Here is a 23,985-nt window from a genome sequence, read left to right on the forward strand (position 1 = left end):
GACAGAGTAGAACTGCCCTGTAGAGTTTCCAGATGGTTAGGATCAGAGAAAAGTGTACTTGCCCCATATGCCCTTGAATTGGAACTGAATTGAACAGATTTTACTTGGAACTTAATCCTTCTATTTAGTCGGTGTCAGAAAAGTGGAGGAGCCTTGGTGGCACAGCGGTTAAGAGCTCAGCCGCTAACCAAAAGCTCGGCACTTTGAATCCATCAGCTGCTCCTTGGAAACTCTATGGGGCAGTTCTAGTATGTCCCACAGGGTTGTTGTTTTTTTTGTCTGCTTGTTTTGTTTTGTTTAGAGAAGTGGAATAAAAAGATTGCATGGACTGATTTCCCTTACAACAACCTATACCGAACACAGGGTAAATACCCAATAAGTGTGAGCTATTATTTTTATTATTTTGGTACCTTAATATGACATTTGTTTTATTATCTCATCTCTTCAGCTTTCGACTTAAATTCCATCATTGTGGATAACGAGATTGTATTAGTTTCCCTGGATGTTAGCCAAATGGTGGGAGGTTCAAGTCCACCTAGAGGTGCCTGGGAAGAAAGGCCTGTCGATCTACTCCCGGAAAAATCAGCCACTGAAAACCCTGTGAAGCACAGTTCTACTCTGACACACGAGGTCGCCATGAGTCAGAGCGAAGTCCACGGCAACAAGTTTTTTTTTTTTCTTTTTTTTTTTTTTAACTGCTTTATTCCTTTCCTAGGATGGCTATAACAAAAACACCACAAACTGGGTAACTTGAAATAACAGAAAGTTATTGTCTTATTGTTCTGGAGGCTAGAAGTAAAGTGACTGTGTACTTTACTTTTGAGGGCTCTGAGGGAGAATCTGTTCCATCCCTCTCTCCTAGCTTCTGGAGACTCGTGGCAATCTTTGGCATTCCTTGGCTTGTACCTTTCCGCCGTGTGTGTGTGTGTGTGCACGTGTGTGTGTGTGTGTGTGTGTCTTTTCTCCTCTCCTATAAGGACGCCAGAGCCCTAGTGGTGCAGTGGTTAAGAGCTGAGCCCCAAAACAAAAGGCTGGCAGTTTGAATCCACCAGCTGCTCCTTGGAAACCTTATGGGGGCAGTTCTACTCTGTCCTATAGGGTTGCTATGAGTCAGAATTGACTCGACAGCAGTGGATTTTGTTTTGTTTTGTTTCATTTTAATAAGGACACCACTCAGATTGGATTAGAACCCACCCTACTCCAGCGTGACTTCATGGTAACTGAGCAAACATCTTTAAAGACCCTCTTTCCAAACAAGGTCATGTTCAAAGGTACTACGGGTTAAAAACTTCAACACATGCTTTTGGGAGACAAAATTCAATTCACGTACATGGACAGATAGGTAATAAATATATCAAATATTCGCTGGAGAATCTAAGTGGTGAGTATAGGAGTGTTTATTATGCAATTCTTTCACCCTTTTTTGTGTTGGAAATTTTTCATAAATTGTAAAAACAATTCTTCAATGGTTTCTTTTGGCTTTTTTTACAGAAAACTCAGAACATAGGGCCCTTTGTGATCTGGCTGCTGTCTCCCTCTATAACCTCATCTACCACCTACCATCACATGTACCCTTCACACAACTCATCCTTATCACTTGGAGCCACCCAGAAGAGTCATGGGATTCCATTCCTCTGTGCCTTCGTACTTGCTGTTTCCCTGTTTCCGGAATGCCCTTCCCTGCATCTTTATCCGGCTATCCCCAGTACACCCCTCAAACTCATCTTAAGTGAGCTTCTTCCAGGAAGTCTTTGCTGACTCCTCCCGAGAGGGGCCCCTTATCTGGCTTCACGGCCTCTCCCATAGCTCAGCAAAGGTTTGTGATTTCGAAGACAGCTGCATGAGACACTCAGCAGCCCTAGAAAACTTGGCTTGGGGACTTGGTTCTAGTTACCCTACGTCTCTGAATCATAGCTGATCTCTCATTTCTTCCCACAAATAAGCACTCGGATTATACACAAACACTCGAGGATGGGTCCACCGGCAGTTTCCTGCGTGAGTGACACGCTCCTCACCGGGCGTGAGCAAACCCCGAGGCTAGAGCCCACGCTGGCAGCCGGGAGGGCTGAGCTCGGGCCGCGGCGCCCGGCGGGGGGACACGCCTCGAGGAAGAGGTCCAGGCCGCGGTAGGGAAGAAGGCGGGGCCTGAGGCCGTGCACGTCGGTGTCCCGGGCTGGGGACGGAAGTTGCTCAAGTACAATTACTTTCAGTTTTGTTTCTCTTGCAGGCACCCAGCAACAGCGGCGTCCGGGGCCCCACTCCCCGTCCGTGGAGGCGGCGGCCAGCGGGGGCTCGGTAAGGAGGGCGGGGGTGGGGGTGGCGGGCTGAACTGGGGGGAGAGGAAAAGGAGGGGAGGCGAGAGAGCTCCGGGAGGAAGAGGAAGAGAGGGAGGGAAGAGGGGCCGGGAGGCCGCAGGAGAGGAGAGAGTGTAGCAGCGCAGGGGCCCCCTTTAGGCCGCTCACCCTACCCGGGCCAGAGATCTGAGGTTTCCCCTCTAAACACTCGGTCCCACTCCGAGCTCTTCTCCCAGGGGGCGAAAGGGGGGATTGCACCCAGTCTGTACGAAACATTCACAATGCCCGGAGGATTGAAAGATGAACTGGGGCCTACCCTCCAGGGGGTTACAGGAAGGATTTAGCAGGAAAGGCGAAAGGAAAAGGGCTCTAAGAGAAGAGGGACCGGCTTCCCGTGACCCTGAGCTCCAGCAATCTTCTTCCCGCCTGCTCCAGAATCCATCTCAGGAAAAGGCGGGCAGGAAGTGGGGCCCCTTGCAGGCATAACACTGGTCCCAGCGTCTAGAAGAATACAAGTATATGGGGCTGGGGAATGATGGCCTACCCCATTGCCAGGAGAGTCAAGGTGACTCGCTTACCCGGACCCCTTCTGTGGAGATGCCCTTATTGCTTGTCCTGCCTGCAGCAGCACCCCAGCATTTATTCACATGGGGCTAGGACCACACTATCCACAGGTCTGGCAGCTGTGGGCACTTGTTGTTAGAGCCTTAGCTCTCCAAGGCCAGGGGCCTTAGCGGTCTTGCTGTTCCTCACAGTGCCTGACGACGCAAGCAGCAAAGAAAGTTGGCTGAATGTATGTGAGGAGGAAGAGGGTGGCTCCCTAGCTCAAGAGCAAGTGGCCAGAGGACCCAGAAGGCCAGAAGGAAATTCCTGGTCATTCAGGTGAGACCCTAGACCAGGGGATCATGATGGGGCTTGTGGATGGGGCAGAGGCGGACAGGCAGGCTGGGGGCACTGTCTGACCTCTGATGCTGATCCCTCTGCTTGCAGCATGGTTTCTCAAGGATCCTCACCCTCCCTCCTGGAGGCCCTGAGCAGTGACTTCCTGGCCTGTAAAATCTGCTTGGAGCAGCTTCAGGTGCCCAAAACCCTGCCGTGCCTGCACACCTACTGTCAGGCTTGCCTGGCCCAGCTGGCCGAGGGCGGCCACCTGCGATGTCCTGAGTGCCGGGAGGTTGTTCCAGTGCCACCAGGTGGTGTGGCCGCCTTCAAGACCAACTTCTTTGTCAATGGACTCTTGGACTTGGTGACTGCCCGGGCCGGGGGAGACCTGCGTGCAGGAAAGCCAGCCTGCGCCCTGTGCCCCCTAATGGGGGGCACCAGCACTGGAGGGCCAGCTACTGCCCGGTGCCTGGACTGTGCTGACGACTTGTGCCAAGCCTGTGCTGATGGGCACCGCTGCACCCGCCAGACCCATGCCCACCGAGTAGTGGACCTGGTGGGCTACAGGGCAGGGTGGTACGATGAGGAAGCCCGGGAGCGCCAGGCAGCCCAGTGCCCCCAGCATCCTGGTGAGGCTCTGCGCTTCCTGTGCCAGCCCTGCTCCCAACTGCTGTGCCGAGAGTGCCGCCTGGACCCCCACCTGGACCACCCATGCCTGCCCCTGGCTGAGGCAGTGCAGGCCAGACGGCCAGGCCTGGAGGAGCTGCTAGCGGGTGTGGACAACAACCTGGCAGAGCTGGAGGCTGCCCGGATGGTGGAGAAGGAAGTGTTGGCCAGGCTGCGGGAGCAGGCGGCCAGGGTGGGGATGCAGGTGGAGGAGGCCGCCGAGCGGGTCCTCCGGGCCCTCCTGGCCCAGAAGCAGGAGGTGCTGGGGCAGCTCCGGGCCCACGTGGAGGCTGCTGAGGAGGCTGCTCGAGGAAGATTGGCAGAGCTAGAGAGCCAGGAGCAAGTGGCCAGGACGGCGGCCACATTTGCCCGCCGGGTGCTCAGTCTGGGTCGTGAGGCCGAGATCCTCTCGCTGGAGGGGGCGATTTCCCAGAGGCTTCAGCAGCTGCAGGGTTGTCCGTGGACACCTGGGCCAGCCCCCTGCCTGCTCCCCCAGCTGGAGCTCCATCCTGGGCTGCTGGACAAGAACTGCCACCTGCTTCAGCTCTCCTTTGAGGAGGAGCAACCCCAAAAGGATGGTAGGAAAGATAGAGCTGGTATCCAGGGAGATGATGCAGCCCAGAGCCAGGGAGAAGACCAAACCAAGACAGAGAAACAGGGTGGTGGAGTCCAGTCTCAGAGCAGGGATGTTGCCAACTTCCAGAAAGAGGAGAAAGCCCAAATCCAAAGAGAAGATGGGGCCCAGACCCCCAAAGAGGACAGAGCCCAGATCCCCAGAGAAGATGGAGAAGCCCAGTCTCAGAGAAGTGGCAGATCCAACAGGAGGAGAAAATTCAAAGGCAGGCTCAAGTCAGTTTCCCGGGAGCCCAGCCCAACACCTGGTCCAAACCTGGAAGGCTCTGGCCTCCTTCCTAAGCCTATCTTTTCCTGCAGCTTCCCCACGCGGATGCCTGGAGATAAGTGGTCTCCCCGGATCACCGGGCTCTGTCCTTTTGGCCCCCAGGAGATCCTGGTGGCTGATGAGCAGAACAAGGTGCTGAAGCGCTTCTCCCTCAATGGTGACTACAAGGGTACTGTGCAGATCCCCGAGGGCTGCTCCCCATGCAGCGTGGCTGCCCTACAGGGCGCGGTGGCCTTCTCAGCAGGCTCACGGCTCTATCTCATCACCGCTGACGGTGAGGTGCTATGGCGCCGGGCACTGAGCCACTCACAGGCTAGCCATGCTGTGGCGGCCCTGCCAAGCAGAGACAGGGTGGCTGTCAGCGTGTCAGGCTATGTGGAGGTGTACAACATGGAAGGAAGCCTGGCCACCCGGTTTATCCCTGGGGGCAAGGCCAGCCGGGGCCTCCGAGCACTGGTGTTCCTGGCAACCAGCCCCCAGGGCAATTTTGTGGGGTCAGATTGGCAGCAGAATAGCTTGGTGGTCTCTGATGGGCTGGGTCAGGTGATCGGGGAGTATAGCGGGCCAGGGCTGCATGGCTGCCAGCCAGGCTCTGTGTCTGTGGACAAGAAGGGTTACATCTTTCTGACCCTTCGGGAGATCAACAAGGTGGTGGTGCTGGACCCAAAGGGGTCACTTCTTGGAGACTTCCTGACGGCCTACCACGGCTTGGAAAAGCCCCGAGTGACCACCATGGTGGACGGTCGGTACCTAGCTGTGTCCCTCAGTAATGGGACCATCCATGTCTTTAGGGTCCGCTCTTCTGACAGTTAAAGGGGCTGGGACTGGGGTGGGAGGGTGGGGAGGGCAGGAGGGACGAAGAACTGCCCGTGACATGGGGCACATGAGGGCATTTTCCTAGAGGGTCAGGGTTGGTACCTTTTCAAGGTGAAGTGCCAAACTGCTAGACCCTCTTCTGGTGTTCACGGACAGGGACCAAGGGTGGTAGTGTGACCATTGCCTCCCAGGGCAGAGGAGCAGAGGTGGCAGGGGTGCTGAGTGCACCACCCCTCTAGCTTCTTGTGGGTGGCTGCTGCTGCGTACTTCGGGTTTGTAAACGTATCATGATTCGCATTCTTCAAAACCACTCCTGGTGGAGTACCCAAGAGCGAGTCTTGGGAGGGGGTAAAAGCAGGCATCTGAGCCAAGAGGGGCTCAGCCGTTCCCTGGCTCAGGGCATAAGTGACATCTTCCGCCTGTCACAGCCAGGAAGTGGGGACTCCTGGACAATGGCATCACCCAGTGAAGTAGGGAATGGGATTTGAGTGGGAACAAATGCAGACGCCAGCTGTGATCAGGAAGCATTTGCCTCTAAGGTGCCAAGTGAATATGTTCCAGGAAGGCCAAACCAGGCAGAATTGGTATCTCAAAAACAGGATGCTGAGTGTCAGGAAAGGAGAGCCCCTGAGCTGGTGTGAGGCAAGATGTAAGATGTACGTAAAATCCCTGCAGTGCAGCACTTGTTTTGATGTCTTTTCATTTGGGGGACTTACGTTTTTGTTTGTTTGTTTTTCCTTAGTTTCCCAGCACCTTCCCTTTGCGAAATTTTGGTCTTCATTTGGCTGAACTAAGGGGAGAAGGAATTTGTCCTTCTGTTGGTCACTATTGCTGGAGGAAACAGCCTTCTCCTAGAGGCCAGGTGTAGCATTGGGGTGGCTAAGACAGCTGGAAAGCCTGAGAATCGGTAGTGGGGCTGGGACAGACAGATGGAAGAGTGGACTGGGAGCTGGGACCACTCATCCCCTGATGGGCAGTGGCAGTGCAGTGACATTGACGCACTTGAATAGGTGGTAAGGATGTGTTTAGCCAGGGCTGTTGAGGAAATGACCAAAGGAGATCTTATTGTAGGTATCACGGACTTGATAATGTAGGTATCAAGTCCAGAGGGCAAGTACAGGACATCACCCGGGGGGAAAAGAAACTCTTTTTCGGGGGAAGCCGTTTCTTGTTTATTGAAGCAATAGAGGCAGCCATTAATGTCCAGGCGGCCAAATTCAGTTACCTACAAATGTAGGCAAAGCAAAGGATAATCAAGATGAAAAGAAAACCAATAAAACAGCCAACATTTTTCGGTGTATATTTTATCCCAATCAAAATAAGAAAACCAGTAAGAAAAAGGAGCGCTGGTGGCGCAACAGTTAAGCATTCAGCTGCTATCCGAAAGGTTGACAGTTCAAACCCACCCAGCAGCTCCTTGAGGTGAAAGACCTGGCTATCTGCTTCCATAAAGATTACAGCCTAGGAAACCCTATGGGTCAGTTCTGCCCTGTTAAGTGGGGTCGCGATGAGTCAGAATCGATTCGATGGCACACAACAGCAACAATATAAGAAAACTGTGTAGGATTGATTTAAGACTAGAGTCTCCAATATATGCAGTGACTGAAGGACAATTGGTCAAAAGACCCAAAGAAGCTGTGCACTCAGGAGGAAATGCAGATAGGCAAGGACTAGTGAAATGGAAACAATGCCAGATGAAACCACTTACATTCATCCAAAATAAATTTGAAAAATGTGCTGTGGAGAAATAGGCTCCTGTCACTGTAAAATGATGAAATCTTCCTGGAGAGCAATTTGGCGACACTTGCCAAGAGTCAAAAAAAAAAAAGATTATAAGGACAAGTTATTTGACCTTGGGGAATACATTCTGGGAAAATAAACCAGAAGAAAAATATTTGCACAGAGATATTTGTGGCTGCCCTCTATATTAGTGATTAACTGGAAACTGCTCAGCTTCACGGTGACAGCCAAGTAGGTTGTGGTATATTAGGGCGTCGGGATACTGCCTTCATGTATGAAAACTATTTAGGAGAAATAGAATTATATGATGCAATTGTAAGCAAAAAATGGAGAATTTGGAATAATGATCATAAAATCATAGCAACGAGGTGAAAGTATGTCTGAATAATTGTTGAGTTGGGAATAGGATCTGAATTTGTAAATAGTGATTTGGGAGATCAGGGCCTTTTGGAGTTATTGCGTGCTGTTATTCATATATGCACATTTCTACTTCAGTTATTATCCATTAAATAACATATATACTTGAATATTTACTTCAAACTGAAAATACACCTCTATGAATGATATTTAAGAATAGCTACTGGATTTGAGAAGGAATGTGTCAGAGTAAATGACATTATGTGATCAGAGGAGAGGTCAGAGTCAGGGAAGGGAGCCACAGCTGGTCAGGGCTCAGCAGCGAGGAGGAGCCCGGCCAGGCAGGGCAACTGACCAAGGAACCCACCCTGGAAAGGAGTGTAGGGCTCAGGCAGTCCCCTGGGGTGGTCGGATTATTGTGGAGTGTCCAGAAGATAGGGGAAGGCCTCGCTGAGTTTACCAACTAGCTCAGACCAACTGGAAACCTGATGGTGGTGATGGTTCTACAGAATCAGCGAGTATAGGCTGAGTTGTGTGAGGACAAGGACTGGGTCTGTCTTGTTTGCAGCTGTATCCTGAGAGCTAGCAGAGTGCTGGCACATAGTAGACACTCAACATCTGTGAAATGAACGAACATCTGGAAAAGGGATGGGACAATGGCATGACTCTTTCCAGAGATCATCCAGCTCAAATGCCACAACCCCAGCTGACCAAGTTGCCAGCTCGTGAAGTGTGGCAAATCTCCTGGAGAGGGCATTGTGGGCAGTCCACCATATGCCTCCAAAGGGGTTGCTCTGCTTTAAGTCATAGAAAGAGATAAAATTGGGTTGTCCTACTTCTGGGTGTGGACGGGAACCAGGTGACATGGACTCTCAGGGAGCGTACCCCTGCAGGTTGGAACAACTGCTACACAGCTGCACAGGAGCCTGTGCAGGGGGCCTGGCTGGTGGAATGGGCCCAGCCAAATAGCCCACTGAGTAGCCAAGCAGGAATAGAGACCCTCAGAAATGAAAGTTACCTGACAGCAAGAAGAGGATCCCATGGTTGCTCTAGAGATGAAGGAGCCAAGTGGGTTCCCAGGAAGCTGTAGGAATCCTGGGAAATGGGGCTTAGGAGACTGAGAGAAATACTGAATTTTCTTCATGGAAGAGGTAAGGGTAGAAAGGCCCAGAGCACCGGCAAGATGTGAAAGAGGGATGGGAACTATAGCACAGAGCGTACTTTGGAGGAAAAATCCCCAAGGCCTTAACTGTGACCTTGGAATCCTAGTGAATCCTCTAGAAAGCACAACTCAACACTGAGGGTGAGACGTTCTGGTTAAACTACAGATTTTTAAGAAATCAGGAGCGTCGTGAAAGACACAGCAACACCCCTGCCCCCACCCCGCGCTGGACTATGCCAACTCACTTGAGAAGCTGTTCCTTTTCTTGTTTGGAACTGTTGGTGTTGAGCGTGTATTGGTGAAATGAGAATATAATTCGGGTAGGGAGAAATGGAGTGGAAACCCTCTTTCGTATTCTTTGTGCCTACAAAAGAAAATTGGATGAGGTATCAAAGATTTGGGTTGAGTGCTAGCGCTTCCACTAAATAGCTATGTCGTATTCGTCTAGTTCCTTAACCTCTCTGAGCCTCAAGGTTCTACATAGTAAAACCTCACTGGGTTGTGAGAATTGAATGAGAAGTGTATAGAAGTATTTTGCACACCATAAAGCTCAACTACAAGGAATTGTTCAGTAAAATGGTGAAACTGACAGGTACTGACTTCGTACTCCTCCATCGGTATAATCTGAGTGGGATGCTTTGTCCACATATTATTACGAGGTAAAATTTAAGAACATCTGGGTAGCATTGTGATCTGCAAAGCACCTTCTCCTTTGGAGGAGACTTGTCTTGTTTTCCAGCAGTTGTTTGAAGAAGCCGTATGCTAAGTAAGATATAATAAGGGAGAAGAAAAAATCAATACCATCCCTAAAAGCCAGCTGAAAATCAGACTGCACTAATTAAGAACAGATAACCATAGACATTGTTTAAAAACTTTTTTTTTTTTTTTTAAATAGCAAGAAGGGCACAATCTTTTGATAATTTAGAGAAAATTTAATTTGGGAGAGAATAACTCTCCTTTCTCTGTAGTCTTACGGTTACTGTATCTATAAAGCAGTGCCATATTATAAATCTACAGAGTTAAAATTTCAGAGGGGCAGAAGTCCAAGAGAGAAGTCAAAAATTTCCTGAGGCAGTTAGTGGTGAGATTAAGTGACCTGAACTGGGCAGGGTTTGATTGGTGGGCACCAAGATCAAGGTGTTTGACCATCTCTTGTTGGCAGATAAGCTGAGAACTAGAGCTATCCTGTAAATTAAGTAGGGGATTGAACAAGGACATAGACTTCTGCATTGAGGAGAAAGCAGTCTTGGACTAGCTGGGGCAGAGAGCTGCCAAAGAGAGCATCCAAGAAGATGTTCCCAGCAGCAGAAAGACCAAGTCCAAATGCTGGCTTAGGAAAATAGGTAATTTGACCAGAGGTGGCGGACCGGCCTACCCAACTGGCTCGTGTATATAGTTTTAGTAAATGTATCAGGACAGGAGCAGAAATAGGTCTTCTAGGACCACAGACTCCTGTGATTGGAGGGACGGAGAAGGCACAGGCAGGTCAGCCAAGACCTCACCTGAAGCCCTAGGTAAGGAATCTTGGGACCAGGTAGAGAAATGACTTGTTTATCTCAAGGGCCTATGTATAAACAGAAGATTAAGAAGTAGGTTTGGGGAGATTTGGGGAGGCGTCCTGAACTTGTCTCCATAGAAAGTTTAGACTGGCTGTTTTAGCAGCCAGCAGACAGGGTGGAAGAAAAGAACAGGGCACTTACTACCCAGTAATGGTGTCAGCTCAGCCATTTTTGCTTAGTTGCCACAGGGTAAAGAATCTGTGCCATAAATTCTTTCATTCTTCTGGTATTGTACTTTATATTTTCCCTTCTGTTTCTTAATAAAGTTCTTTTGAAAAATTCTAGCCTTTTCTCACATGAATTAATGGGTAAGGGGAATTGTCTACTCTCAGGCCCAGATTGCAAAGGGAACCAGATCATCATGGACATCCCAGCTACAGCTCCAAAGATGCCGAACAGATTCCTTGGGAACATTGCAGGAACAACGGACTCAGGCCCCATTTTTGAGCCTATCCTCATACCGGCTACTCCTTCTTCTTGCAGGACAGAGGAGGCCCTCTGGGCAGAGAAGCAAACTTTTCAGCCAACCCTTGGAGAGCCAGCAGGTGGTCTTGCCTGTCGGGTACATGTACGTGCACAGGCGTGGGAAACTGCGTGGAGGGGTAGGAGGTGGACCAGGGGGACTAAGGTGTTCAGCCCACCACATTGGTCTCTGCGTGTTTCCTGGTTTGGGGAGCAAATGAACATCTCTGAGAACCTTCTAGCATGTTTCATTTGTGATCCTATAGCAGTCCTTGCAGGGCTGGATTATCAGCGCTCTAGGACTACCAGCCAAACCTACCCCTCTCACCTAGTTAGTCTCCAAGGCCCCTCAAGGAGTGTCCACCTTTGGCTTTTCCTGAGCAGGAAGAGGAAGTCCATAGGTCGTTACTTCGGACTCAGTTCACACAGCCTCTGGCCCCACCATCTGACACAGATCAGCAGTTACTAAACACCTACAAAAGCATCAGCCATCGACTTCCTGGAGCCCCCAGTAGGAACCATTAATATTATTTTGCAGACAGGGAAGCAGGCTTGGACCTGCTTGCTCATGATAAGTCAATTTAGATTCAGACTAAGGTTTGACTGACTCCAAGGCTGCCCTTCCATACTTTGGACACCAGATCCTCTGCCTTCCCCAACCAGCTCTGAATCTTGGCCAAGTGACTCAAGACTGTGTCTCAGATTTCTCATGTATAAAATGAAAGAATTGAACAAAACGAGACCTGAGGTTCTTTCCTGTGCTAGGAGAGGTCTGGAATCCAGACAGAGAGGGTAGCTCAGAGACACCCCAATGCACTCTGCCGCCCATCTCATCCTCTGCCAGGACCACCCCTCTGCCCCCCAACCCCCATGGAGGAGTATGACAGTTACCAAGAGAATGTTTTCATGGTATGGAGGGAAGCGGGGCTGGGGGACCAGGGCCCTCCACTGAGTGGTGACAGTCTGAATAAGAATCCTGCAATTCATCATCTAATGACTCAGCCCAGCTTTGGACTGGCGCCTTTGTGAACCCGGGGGAGCATGACTCAGCAGCTGAGGGGGCTGGTGGCAGGAGAGACTGCTGCAGTCCATGTGAGTGGTAACTGTGAGGAGAACGGCCTGTTCCCAGCTCCAAACCCCAAGGCCAGCTCCAAACCCCAAGGCGGAGCGTCTGCTTCTGTGGTCAGACACACATGGGCCTCCAGTTCCCAGCCATGTGGCTTAGCCTCCCTCAGACCTGCCCGGTCCTCTCCTTGTTTGGATTCTAGAAGTCACAGCCCCAGAGGCGTCAGGGGCCACCTGCATTCCCCACAGCCTTGGTATGCAGCTATGTGTAACAAGTGGCCATGAACACACACTCTACAGGCCTCCCTCCCAACACCACTTTTCCTGGGACACAAAGGCCTTTAAGAGCTCCAGAGGCCACACAGGCGGGAAGGGAAGGATGTGTCACAGACTGGGCACATGGCTGTCAGACCGTCTACAGCATCCCTCCCCCCTGCTGGGGGGGGGTCTTGATTTTGTTCAGGGGTCTGCTCAGAAAAGATCCCTTCACTCTCTGGAATAATTGTATCTATTTTCTGTCCTCTAACACTAGCTTAGGAACAATTCATCAACTTATGGAAAAACAGCCAAAGGGAGCTGAGGTGGAGTGGCCTCTGAACTTAGAGAGGGGACCTGGGCACCGAAGCCTCCCAGGGTGTCATTGGTCAAGCTGCAGGGTGTGCACAGACCACATTCTCTCCAACAGCACCTGCCTGCCCTCCTCTGGCAACCCCGATTACTTTCCCTTTTTAAAAAAATTTATTGTGGTTATGCACTGGGTGGGTATATATATATATATATATATATATGACATAAAAATTTGCCATTTTACCACTTTTAAACGTACAATTAAAAAAAAATTGGGTGCCATTAATTATATTCACAATGTTGTGCAACCATCACTATCCAAAACTTTTTCGTCACCCCCAAAGAGAAACTCAGTACCCCTTAAGCAATAACTCCCCATTTCTACCTTCCCCCAGCCCCTGGTAACCACTAACCTAGTTTCTTCTCTACGCATTTGCCTATTCTAGATACTTCATATAAGTGGGATCATACAATATTTGTCCCCTTGTGTCTGGCTTATTCCACTCAGCATGTTTTCCAGGTTCATCTGTGTCATAGCATGTATCAGAACTTCCTTTGTCTTTATGGCTGAATAATATCCCATTGTCTGGATGTACCATATTTTGTTTATCCATTCATCTGTTGATGGACACTTGGGTTGTTTCCACCTTTTGGCTCTTGTGAATTATGCTGCCATGAGCATTGGTGTACAAGTATGGCCCTGATCACTTTCTAACTTAGATTAATTATCCATACACAGATTCCTTTCTCCCCCACAAAACCCTGAAGGACAAGAATCAGGTGTTCAATCAATAGTTGTTGACTGACAGAACAAATGAGTGAATTTATGCCAAAACTGATTCACCTTCTAATCATTCATACTGGATATAACACTGAGAAGAGTTGGCAACTCTATTAATGGGGCAAGGTGTTGAGGCAAAAGAGGTTTACCTCTTTTTCTTAGAAGGGAGGCAGGAATAAGAGTGAAGATATCCAAATTCTGAAGAACAATATAATAACTTCACCCTAGTGTTCTTTTTTCCATAGCACTTTAGCTTTCTAAAATACTGTATCATTTAATTAACTATTCTGATTATTGTTTATTATCTACCCCCATTCCAACTCCCATTTCTGACAGAATGGAGCCCCATAAGGACAGGGAACTTTGTTTTCTTCACTGATAAATCCCAAGCACTTAGAATAAACCCGTTGCTCTCAAGTCGATTCCGACTCATAGCAACCTTATAGGACAAAGTAGAATGGCCCCATAGGGTTTCCAAGAAGCGTCTGGTGGATTCGAACTGCCCAGCTTTTGGTTAGTAGCCGTAGCTCTTAACTACTGCGTCATCAGGGCTCCGCACTTAGAATTAAAAAAACCCGTTGCCATTGAGTCAATCCCAACTCATAGCTACCCTGTGGAATAGTGCTTGGGATATAGTAGGTGCTGGCTGAATGAATGATATCGATTGATCATTTACTCTGAGCCAGGCCCCTTACTATGTGCTCTGTACTTTATATGTATAATCTCACATAGTCCCCTCAACAATTCTATGAAAAAAAAGAAAAAAAAATTTTTTTTTTTTCTTCTATGAGGTAGGAATTATTAAAGATGACATTTTAAAGATGAGGAAAGTGAGGTTAAGAGAGGTTGCAACACGTGTACAAGATTGTTAGCAGCTGGGCAAATTGCTGGGGAGAGGCCAAAGCCAACCGTGCCTGCCCCGGGCCAGCTCCTCACCTCAATGTTGTGACTGCGCAGCAGGCCTTCCAAGGGAGCCACACCCCATTTAATCTTATCTAGTCAATATTTTTTAGTCAATATTATCCTTTCTTTCCTTAGCCACCAACTTCCCACATGACCCCTTCACCTCCCAAAATAGACCTCTGCCCTCAGGTCCAGCTTCTCAGCTAAGAACCAGTCCTGAGAGGAGACAGCAACATGGAACTCCTGCAGGTCGAGGTGGGCAGGGCCTTCCCTACTGCTAGCTCAGCTCCAGGCAGCAGGAAACCCTCCTAAAGGTGATCTGGGGAGTTCCACACCCACAGGGCTTGGTCCTGGGAGTGGTAGGGTCCATGGGGTGGTGGGAAGTGAGCTACAGAAAGGGTGCCCCCACGCCAGTTCTGCAGCAGCTCCCGAGGGAGTGGTGAAGGGTTGGCCCTGAGCTGCACCTGGATGGTTTTGGCCTCTGCCCAGCAACTTGCTCCTAAGTGAACCCTGGAAAAGGATGGAGACCCAGGGGCATCTGCAACAGAGGAAAAGAATGCATAGACCTGTGGGCATGCAGGTCTGTGCTCAGGGAGACACGGTGTCTTAGTCATCTAGTGCTGCTATAACAAACACCATAAGCGGATGACCTTAACAAAGAGAAGTTTGTTTCCTTACAGTAAAGTAGGCTACAAGCCCAAATTCAGGGTGTCAGCTCCAGGGGAAGGCTTTCTTTGTCAGCCTTCTCATCATTCTTCCTCTAGACTAGGAGCTTCTTTGCGCTGCTCCAGGCGCTGCTTTCCTGGTGATATGAGGTCCCCAACTCTTTTCTTGCTTTCCTTTCCTTTTATGTCTTATAAGATAAAAAGCGGTGCAGGCCACACCCCAGGGAAACTCCCTTTACATTGGATCAGGGATGTGACCTGGTAAGGGTGTTACATCACAACGTAATCCTCTTTAACATAAAATTACAATCACAAAATGGAGGACCACAGAATACTGGGAATTATGGCCTAACCAAGTTAATACATTTAGGGGGGGGACATAATTCAACCCATGTCATACAGTGTTCGTCTGTCTCCATCCAAAGGTTCAGAAAGGGCAGTGAGAGAGGAAGGGCAGGAAACCTGGTGTCTAAGCAACAGCTGGAAGTGGGATTGATGCATTTCCTGGAGAACTGGTGTCTAGATGTTGGAGAAAACACTGCGGAGCCTCACGTATCGGTTTCTGCATGTGACTGGGGAAGGGCACGTGCGCACTTGTTTACATGTGAGGGTAGGTGTCTATCTCTGCAGTCTATAAGTGCGCAGGGGGTGGGTGGTAGGGGAAAATGAGACAGGCTGCTGGGTGTGCCCAGGTGGGCACCAGGCCAGCCTTCTCATCAAAGAATCAAGACTGGAATTTCCCCAAAGCTCATTTCCTATCATTTATTTCTCAGCGGAGGACCACATCTGCCAAGGCTGCACAGGGAAAATGCTGGGTGTGGGCAAGGAGCACAGCCCTACAGGAGAGCCCCTGCGCCCTGTCCAACTCTAGGTCCAGAAAACCCATCCCCTCATGCAAAAGGCATATCCTCCCCACTCTCCAAGAAAGGGTCTCAGGGGGAGGAGAGCTGCCACCACTCACAACCAGGTGACCTCTTACATATTACTTAACCTCTCTGAACCTCTGCTCCTCATCTGTAAAATGGACACAATAATCTACCCCACGAGCTCCCAGGATAAACCAATGAGATAATGAATGTGAACGCACTCAGCCAGTGCCTGGGTCCCAGCGGATGTCATCAGTGCTCACTCACTCATTTTTCCCCTTGCCCCTCATGATCAGGTGCCTGCCCCCCACTCCTTGACCAAACACCAGTGAGAGCTGGTCTGTTTTCCTTCCACGCCATGCACCAGTCAGTCCACCGTGCAGAAAGTATTTATTGGGCCTGCTTCCAAGGACCCAGTACCAATAATGCAAACAGCAAGTGCAGAAACACTGGGGGAAGAAACAGCCAGGTAGGGAAGGTGGCTGGTCACTCAGGTAAGGTGGCCTTATTAGGGTGGCTTCATCCCAGCCCAGCACCTGGTCCTCAGCTGACGTGTGCCCACCATGGACAAAGCAATCTCAGGGCAGAAGAACACGAACCAAACACACGAGGGGCAGCGGGTAGAACCAGAATGCCAGCTTACTCATTTAGACAGAGCTGCAGTCTCCAGGGGCCTGGACACATGTCTCCTGGGGGCTTCACAACGGAGTCACCAAGAGTGGAATCAGAGCAAGGCCAGGGCATTGGATGAGTTTAATGGATGCTGTCATCACAGAGTGACAGCCTGAGACATCCCATGCCACTACAGGACACACGTCCAATGGCCTGGCTACTGATGTTTGCGGGACAGACGCCATAGCTCCTGGACAGCCTGGAGACCCAGTGCCTAGTATGGTTTCTCTGGATCCCCTGCCTCCCTCCCCAAAGCAGCTTGCAGATCCTCCTTGTGTTGGCAGACTTACCCTCAGGCAGAGAACAATGCAATTACTTAGTAACGTTATAATCACAATCTTATCAGCCTCTCTGAGGTTTCACCCAAGTCGCCTTAATTGGATTTGGGGTATTCACAGACAGACAGTCTCCTAGGTAATTTCTACAGAGGGCTAACATCCTCTCCTAAACTGAGTTTCTTCCTAATTGAATTCTCTGAAGGCAAGGTTAGCTTCAAGGTACTTGGCTGTCAGGACCAAGCACCACCTGCACTGTGCAGTGTTAAGGGAAAATGAGGAACATGCAGACCCAAACAGCTCCTACCCCTAAAGTGTTTCCAGTCCAGTAAGGGAAACAAAACCAGCACATGGGAGATCGACACAAACAATCCAGTGCTCAACTGTGCTGTCCCACTGTGTAGATCAGGTCAAAGGAGGAAGCTGGGAAGGCTTTATGGAAAAGCTGGAATTTAAGTCAGGCCTTGGAGGTGATTTGCATAAGAAAAGCAGAGGGAAAAGGAGCATTCCAGAGTGGGTGTGTACTGTACAGAGGGGGAGCAGGTGTAATGACCCCCAGAGGTAGAAGAAACAGAAGGAAAGGCAGCAAGTGGACCTACCTAACTGCAAGAGATAGATAGGAAAAATGGAAGTCAGGTGGTGTAGATGGAGGGAGGGGGCAGATGTGACAAGATCCAGACTTCCCCTAGTTTATAAATTCCTTCTCCAGCCCTAGTCCACTCTCTCTTCATCCACAGTGCCCCTGCTGGACTTGTCAGAACTGGGAGAACTGGGCCCTGCCATGAACATGGCCCTGGCACATGCTCATCTCTCACATGCAAGCCCACGTTCCTCTCCAGCCAGCGGAGTTAACAGTCCAGGGATCGGGAAAGCGGGAGGAGAGGGGAACCTCCGCCCAGGCCAGAGACTCAGCCTGGCTGCTTTCCACCTGCTGCGTGCTGCCAACCGTGTCCCTGATTCAGCCGGAAAACCAGCCTGCATTCCAGACACAACATGACCTTGTCCCCTCATCTAGAAGCCCCTTGGGATTCCAAGAAATGATAACAGGGAGTTCCCAAGCCTGGGGCTTTCCACCTCAGCTCAGCCCTGCCTCCCACCCCTGCTCCCACTCCCCGAGTAAGCCAAAGGCAGAGAAGAGGAAGATGGCGTTTAGCACTCCACGTTTTCAAGGAATGAGGACTTGAGGATGGAGGACTTGAGCTCCGTTCAGAGAGCTTAGGTTCAGGGATAAGACACTGAATTCGTCCAAAGCAGAATGGTTTTCTTTAGCTCTAGTCTAAAGTGCAGAATGAGAAGGGGAGGCCCCCAAATTTCCCAGGCCAGAAGCCCCTCTGTAACTCCACCAGTGTGCCCTCTGAAGGAGCTAGCTGACAGAAACAAGACAGCTGCTCTCTGCTTACGCAAAAGCTGGCCAGGGCTGGGGGCTCAGAGGGGGCGCAGATTCTACCCACAGGGCCCACGCTTCTTTAAGACGGACCTGTCCGGGTCTGGGCCCAGCCCATGGGGCAGTGAGCTGGCAGGCCAAGCTGCGCCCTGGGAAAGAGAGGGTGTGCCTAAGGCAGCCGGCCGCGGCCCAGGCCTGTGAATAACGGGGACCTCATCGCCCCAGAGCTGCAGGGGAGGGAGCACCCCTGCAGGTGCTGACTAAGAGAGCAGGCCCAGGCAGGCAGGCAGAAAGCAAGAAGGCTTCTCCAGCTCCCGACTCATAGCAACCCTGTAAAAAATAGGACATGGTAAAACTGCCCCATAGGGTTTCCAAAGAGTAGCTGGTGGATTCTATCTGTTGATCTTTTGGTTTGCAGCCCAGCTCTTAACCACTATGCCACCAGGGCTCCAGCTCCCACACATGGCAAATCCCCCGGCCTGTTCTGGGAGCCTCCATTTCTAGACCCTGCTCCCCAATTCCCCCATGACTCTGTTTCTCCAGGCTAGAATGCCCTCCCCTCAACTCCCCCCCAGGCCCGCCCACTTTATGGACTCTACCTGCTGCCCCTCAGGCCCCACCTCCCCAAACTCCTGATTTCCTGATCTTAGCTCCATTCTACAGACATTTGGCACAAACCTCCTTGGAGAACTTTTTGTCTCTCTAAATACCTGTCTTTCTCCACAGCAGACCCTAAGCCCCTCAGGGCAGGAGCCTCCTCTCCAGACCCGCCAGGCAGAGAATGCTGTACTGCAAGCTCTTCACAAAGGGTTTCTATGACAATTCAGATAATTACTATTATTCTTCAACATGTGTCTCACAGGCTACCTCCCACAGGCCCCTCCTCCCCTTCCCCCAAGGGAAAGCGCCCTTTCCCTCCCCGAAACCTCTGAGCATTTTACTTGAGGCATTTGAGGCTTGGACTGACTCCTTCCACCCTGAGGTGAAGAGAGTCCCTCCACCCCATGGATCAGCCTATCTTCTCTCTCTTCTCCACCCACCACAGAGTCTAGCCTGAAGTCCCAGGAAAGCATTAAACCAGCCCACAGACACAAACAGGGCAAAGGGTAGTGCGTGAAAGCTGCTCCAGAGCAGGTGGGTCAAAGATCAAAGTGGCATGTGCTCCCCCTGCCCCGACCACAGTCTGTGGCTCCTGGTGGGGAAAAATGACCAATCCCCAGTTGGCCAGGTGGGCTCTGGGTGTGGTAAGAGGACCCCTGCCCCTCACAACCCCAGGGCAGTCCAAACCCATTGCCATCGAGTCAATTCTGACTCATAGTGACCCCATAGGACAGAGTTGAATTGGCCCATATGGTTTTCAAGGAGCGGCCGGTGGATTCGAACTGTCAACCTTTTGGTCAGCAGCCAAACGTTTAACCAATAAGCCACCAGGGCTCCTTTCAGGGCAGCCCAGGAGCCTAGAATTCCATAGCTCATACTCATCTGGGCTAAGGCTGCAATCTCAATCCTAGAGGCATTTGAAGAGTTATTTAAAAACCAAACTGCCAGCGACGGCACTGGGTTGTTTTTTTTTTTTTTTTAGTGCCCCAAAGATTCTGATTGAAATCATCAGAGGCGGGGCCCGGGTATCACGATTTCTTTCAAAGCTGCTGGGTGAGTGTGATGTGCAGTTGGGGTTGAGAACCACTGGGCCAAGGCACAGAATGGCAGAAAACGCAAGTGTGACTCAGGAGGTCTTACAACAGTGAAGTCATTAAGACCTGAGTTAGAATCAGTCCCTCTGTGTAGCAGACTATAGGGGTGGGTGAGGAATAGGACCTTGATCAGAAGAGCATTGATGGAAGGCAGGAAGGAGTTAAGGAAGGGCAAGCACTGGGGAGCAGTGGACACACAGTGAGGGGTCTAGACGGGCCCCAGGGCTGGGGAGTGGGGCACAGCGGAGGCACTGAGAAGCAGGAAGAGCCCAGGGCTCCGGAGCCAGCTCCTCTTACCAGCTGAGTGATGCTGGGCAAGAAACCTATGTCTTCTGTGCACCAGTTTTCTCATCGGAAGAGTGGAGATCACATCAATCCCTATCTCAGGGTCACGAGGGAATGAGAGAAGACCATGAATGTGATATACAGCCTGGCACACAGCAGTTGCTCTATATGTCTGAGCCATTGTTATTGCTGGTCGTTTGGGAAAGGGGGCTTTTCCTAAAACTCTAAAGAAAAGGTAAGCACTGAGCAGACACTCAAAACCTTAGAAAGGGATAGATTTGCAAACCCAAAACTGCCTAACCAAATTAACAGGGGCAAGCACAAATCCAAACTTGGCCTGGCATGAGTTTTTGGATGCTCAGCATCAATGCCTGGGAGGCCGGCCTCCAATCAGACTTGGCCTGGCCTCTGAATCCCTCCCACGGTTCGCTGCAGGCTCTAGCTCCTGAAAATTCTAGAACTTAGAGCCGTTGTTTTTGGTTTCCTGCAGCAAACTGGCCATTTGGGTCCTACGGCTATCCCAGCCCTAGCTACAGCTTGGCTCCTTTAGTTCCGCCCTGGCTACCCTGTGACCCTCCTGACCTTGGTAGTGGACCTCGGTTTCTCTCTAGGAGCTCATCTGCCTTAAAATCAGTTGCTGTCGAGTCAATTCCAACTCATGGCAACCCCATGTGTGTCAGAGTAGAACTGTGATCCACAGGGCTTTAAATGGCTGATTTTTCAGAAGTAGATTGCCAGGCCTTTCTTCCAAGAGGCCTCTGGATGGACTCAAACCTCCAACCTTTCAGTTAGCAGCACCGTTTGCACCACCTTCGAAGGCCATAAAAGGATGCGAGGGACCATCTCTTACAGTTGTTCCAAAGCACGTTGACCAGCCCTCCAGCTGTCAACTCTAGCATCCTTATCTGGAAGACAAGTAATGGTGGGGCATCCCCAGGCCTGAGGTTGTTTACCCGACTTGGGGGAAAGACCCACTGTCCCTTTCCTTGCCCCCTTGTTCCCTGGCGGGTGACTCTATCCCCTACGCATTGTTTTCTTTCCGGTGGAATTTCTGCTCTTGAGGACTCAGTGTTCTGGGTTACTCCCGTGGCCGTCACCACTCCTCACGTCCCGGTTTCCTCCTGTCCAGACAGTGTTGGCCATCAGCCAGGACCTATGACCATTCGTGAAGAGGACCTGGGCTAAGGGCAGCAAAGGGCTCAAACAGGAAGTGAGAAGCTGAAGTTCAGCCTGGTGAGGGCCTCAGGGCCTCTTCTGCAGAACCCTGTAGTGCGTCCACCCACGGGCAGTGAGGCAGCGGGGGCCTGGGAGCAGGGGCAGATAACCCAGCAAGCAAGGTAAGCACAGGCTTACTTGTGCTTATTTACTAATCTGGAGTGAACAATTTCATCAACAATGTGGTGAAAAATGTGAAAATTGTTCATCTTTGATGTGGTGAAAAACATGGGAAATTGTTTACTATAGATTAGGAAAGGAGCCCTGGTGGTGAAATGGTTAATTGCTCAGCTGCTAACCAAAAAGTTGGCAGTTCAAAACCATCAGCAGCTCTGCGGGAGAAAGACGTGGCAGTCTGCTTCCGTAAAGATTTACAGCCTTGAAAACCCGATGTGGTGAAAAACGTGAAATTTCTCACTACAGGTTAGTAAGCAAGCACAAGTAAGCTTGTGCTTACCTTGCTCACTGGGTGATTCATCCCTGTCAGGGATTATAAATCTGAAGAGGCTTTGATTCTGTAGGAAGGTGCTGTGGGGTTGGGAGAGAGATAGATACCAGCCGTACCTAGAAGCAGAATCTTTGCTATGGTAAAAAATGTGAAATTTGTTCACTACGGATGATCTGGTAAGCAAGGTAAGCACTGTGCTTAGCTTGCCTATTGAATAATCTGCCCTTTCCCGGGAATAAGCCTGTGGTGGACAGCAAGGAGTTTCCACATGGGTGCGCCACTCCATCAGTGCAAGGCCTTCCTGGTTCAAGAGGAAGACAACAAGCTCTGAAAGACAGCCTAAGATTGAGGCCAATCTACAACGTTATCACCAGCAGGAGGTGGGTGGCGGCAGGCAGGACTACCCCAACCCTATATTGACTCTCTGCCCCCTGCATTTCCTGTAGGTTGCCGAGAGGTGACTGCTCACTCGCACCTCAGCTCTCCTGGCCTAGACCCTAGTGGAAGCAGACCCTCCACAAGCCAATTCCAGAAAAGAGCCCAACATGCCACCACCTCTCTGGGTTGTTAAATGTACCCCAGGTCGTCCTAAATGCCAACAAGCGGCCATCTAAAATACATTAATTGGTCTCAACCCACCGGGAGCAAAGGCAAAGGAAGAACACCAAGGTCACACGACAACTAAGAACCCAAGAGACAGAAAGGGCCACTTGAACCAGAGACCTACATTATCCTGAGACCAGAAGAACTAGTTGGTGCCCGGCCACAATCGATGTCTGCCCTGTCAGGGAACACAACAGACAACTCCTGAGGGAGCAGGAGACCAGTGGGATACAGACCCCAAATTCTCATTAAAAGACCACACCTAATGGTATGATTGTGACTGGGGGAATCCCGGAGACAGTGCTCCCCAGAACTTCTGATGGCACAGGACAGGAACCATCCCCGAAGACAAATCATCAGGCATGAAAAGGACTGGTCAGTGGGGGGGAGAGAGATACTGATGAAGAGTGAGCTAATTAAATTAGGTGGACATGGGAGAGTGTGTTGGCAACTCTTGACTGGAGGGGGGATGGGAAGATAGAGAGAGAGGGAAGATGGTAAAATTGGCACGAAACGAGAGACTGTAAGGGCTGACTCAATAGGGGGAGGGCAAGTGGGAGAAGGGAGTAAGATGTATGTAAACCTACATGTGTCAGACTGATTGGAATGGTAAATGTTCACTTGAAGCTTAATAAAAATTAAAAAAAAAAAAAATGTACCCCAGGTCAACCTGCCCTTTCAGCCATGAAGCAGAAGGGGCCCTGGAGCTCTTTGTAGAGTCTGAGCTGCCTCATATCTGCCACCTCAGCTACTCTCCCCCAACAGCCCCAGCCCCCTCCCCCAGGTCCCCCGGAAGGCAGGGCTGCCCTGTGAATAACAGCTACTCATCCTCCTTGCATCAGCCCTTACTCACACTCCTGTTAGATCCTGACACAGATGGGGGCTGGGGGGGGTACACAGCAAGGAAGCAGTAAGGCCCCCCAGGAAGGGAACTCCTCAGGAGGCCAGAAATGTTATAATTCTCAGATGGGTTTCGGCTCTTAGGAGTAGAAGGGAGCCGGGATTACCAGCCCTGAGCTTCTGCTTTAGATCTAAGTTCTTGACATGGTAATTGTCTTAGTTATTTAGTGCTGCTATAACGGAAATACCACAAGCAGATGGCTTTAACAAACAGAAATTTATTCTCTCAGTCTAGGAGGCTAGAAGTCCAAAATCAGTTCGCCAGCTCCAGAGGAAGGCTCTCTCTCTGTCAGCTCTGGGGGAAGGTCCTTGTCATCAATCTTCCCCCTGGTCTAGGAGTTTCTCAGCACAGGGACCCCAGGTCCAAAGGACATGCTCCCCTCCTGGTTCTTCATTTTTGATGGTAGGAGGAGGTCCCTTTTTCTCTCTGCTTGCTTCTCTTTTTTATATCTCAAAAGAGACTGAAGACACAACCTAATGCTGGAGGTTGATTCCTGCCTTATTAACATAACTGCTTCTAATCCTGCCTCATTAACATCATTACAAAGAAAAAAGTTCCCATTGAGTAGATTCCAACTCATAGTGACCCTCTAGGACAGGGTAGAACTGCTCCATAGGGTTTCCAAAGAGCGCCTGGTGAATTCGAACTGATGACTTTTTGGTTAGCAGCTGAACTCTTAACCACTTTACCACCAGGGTTTCCAATTAACATCATAGAGGTTAGGATTTACAATAGGATAATTACGTGAAATGACAACACGGAGAACAACCACACAATACTGGGAATCGTGGCCTAGCTAAGCTGACGCACATTTTTGGGGAA

The 23,985-nt window shown here is 50.3% G+C and overlaps 1 protein-coding gene across 2 annotated transcripts; it reads left to right on the forward strand.

The window, feature by feature from the left end:
- The first annotated feature begins 2,196 nt into the window (after positions 1-2,196).
- On the forward strand, positions 2,197-5,567 carry TRIM56 (tripartite motif containing 56). 2 transcript variants are annotated; one of them, XM_049904102.1, is made up of 3 exons: positions 2,197-2,295; positions 3,050-3,176; positions 3,285-5,567. In XM_049904102.1, the coding sequence occupies exon 3, from the start codon at positions 3,286-3,288 to the stop codon at positions 5,554-5,556; it is 2,271 nt and encodes a 756-aa protein (XP_049760059.1). In that variant the 5' UTR covers positions 2,197-2,295; positions 3,050-3,176; position 3,285; the 3' UTR covers positions 5,557-5,567. The 2 variants fall into 2 exon arrangements, with proteins under 2 accessions (XP_049760059.1, XP_049760060.1); XM_049904103.1 differs by lacking the exon at positions 3,050-3,176 and having other exon boundaries at positions 2,203-2,295.
- Positions 5,568-23,985: the final 18,418 nt, after the last annotated feature.

Source organism: Elephas maximus, chromosome 12, assembly GCF_024166365.1.
Source record: "Elephas maximus indicus isolate mEleMax1 chromosome 12, mEleMax1 primary haplotype, whole genome shotgun sequence".
Taxonomy (NCBI): Eukaryota; Metazoa; Chordata; class Mammalia; order Proboscidea; family Elephantidae; genus Elephas; species Elephas maximus.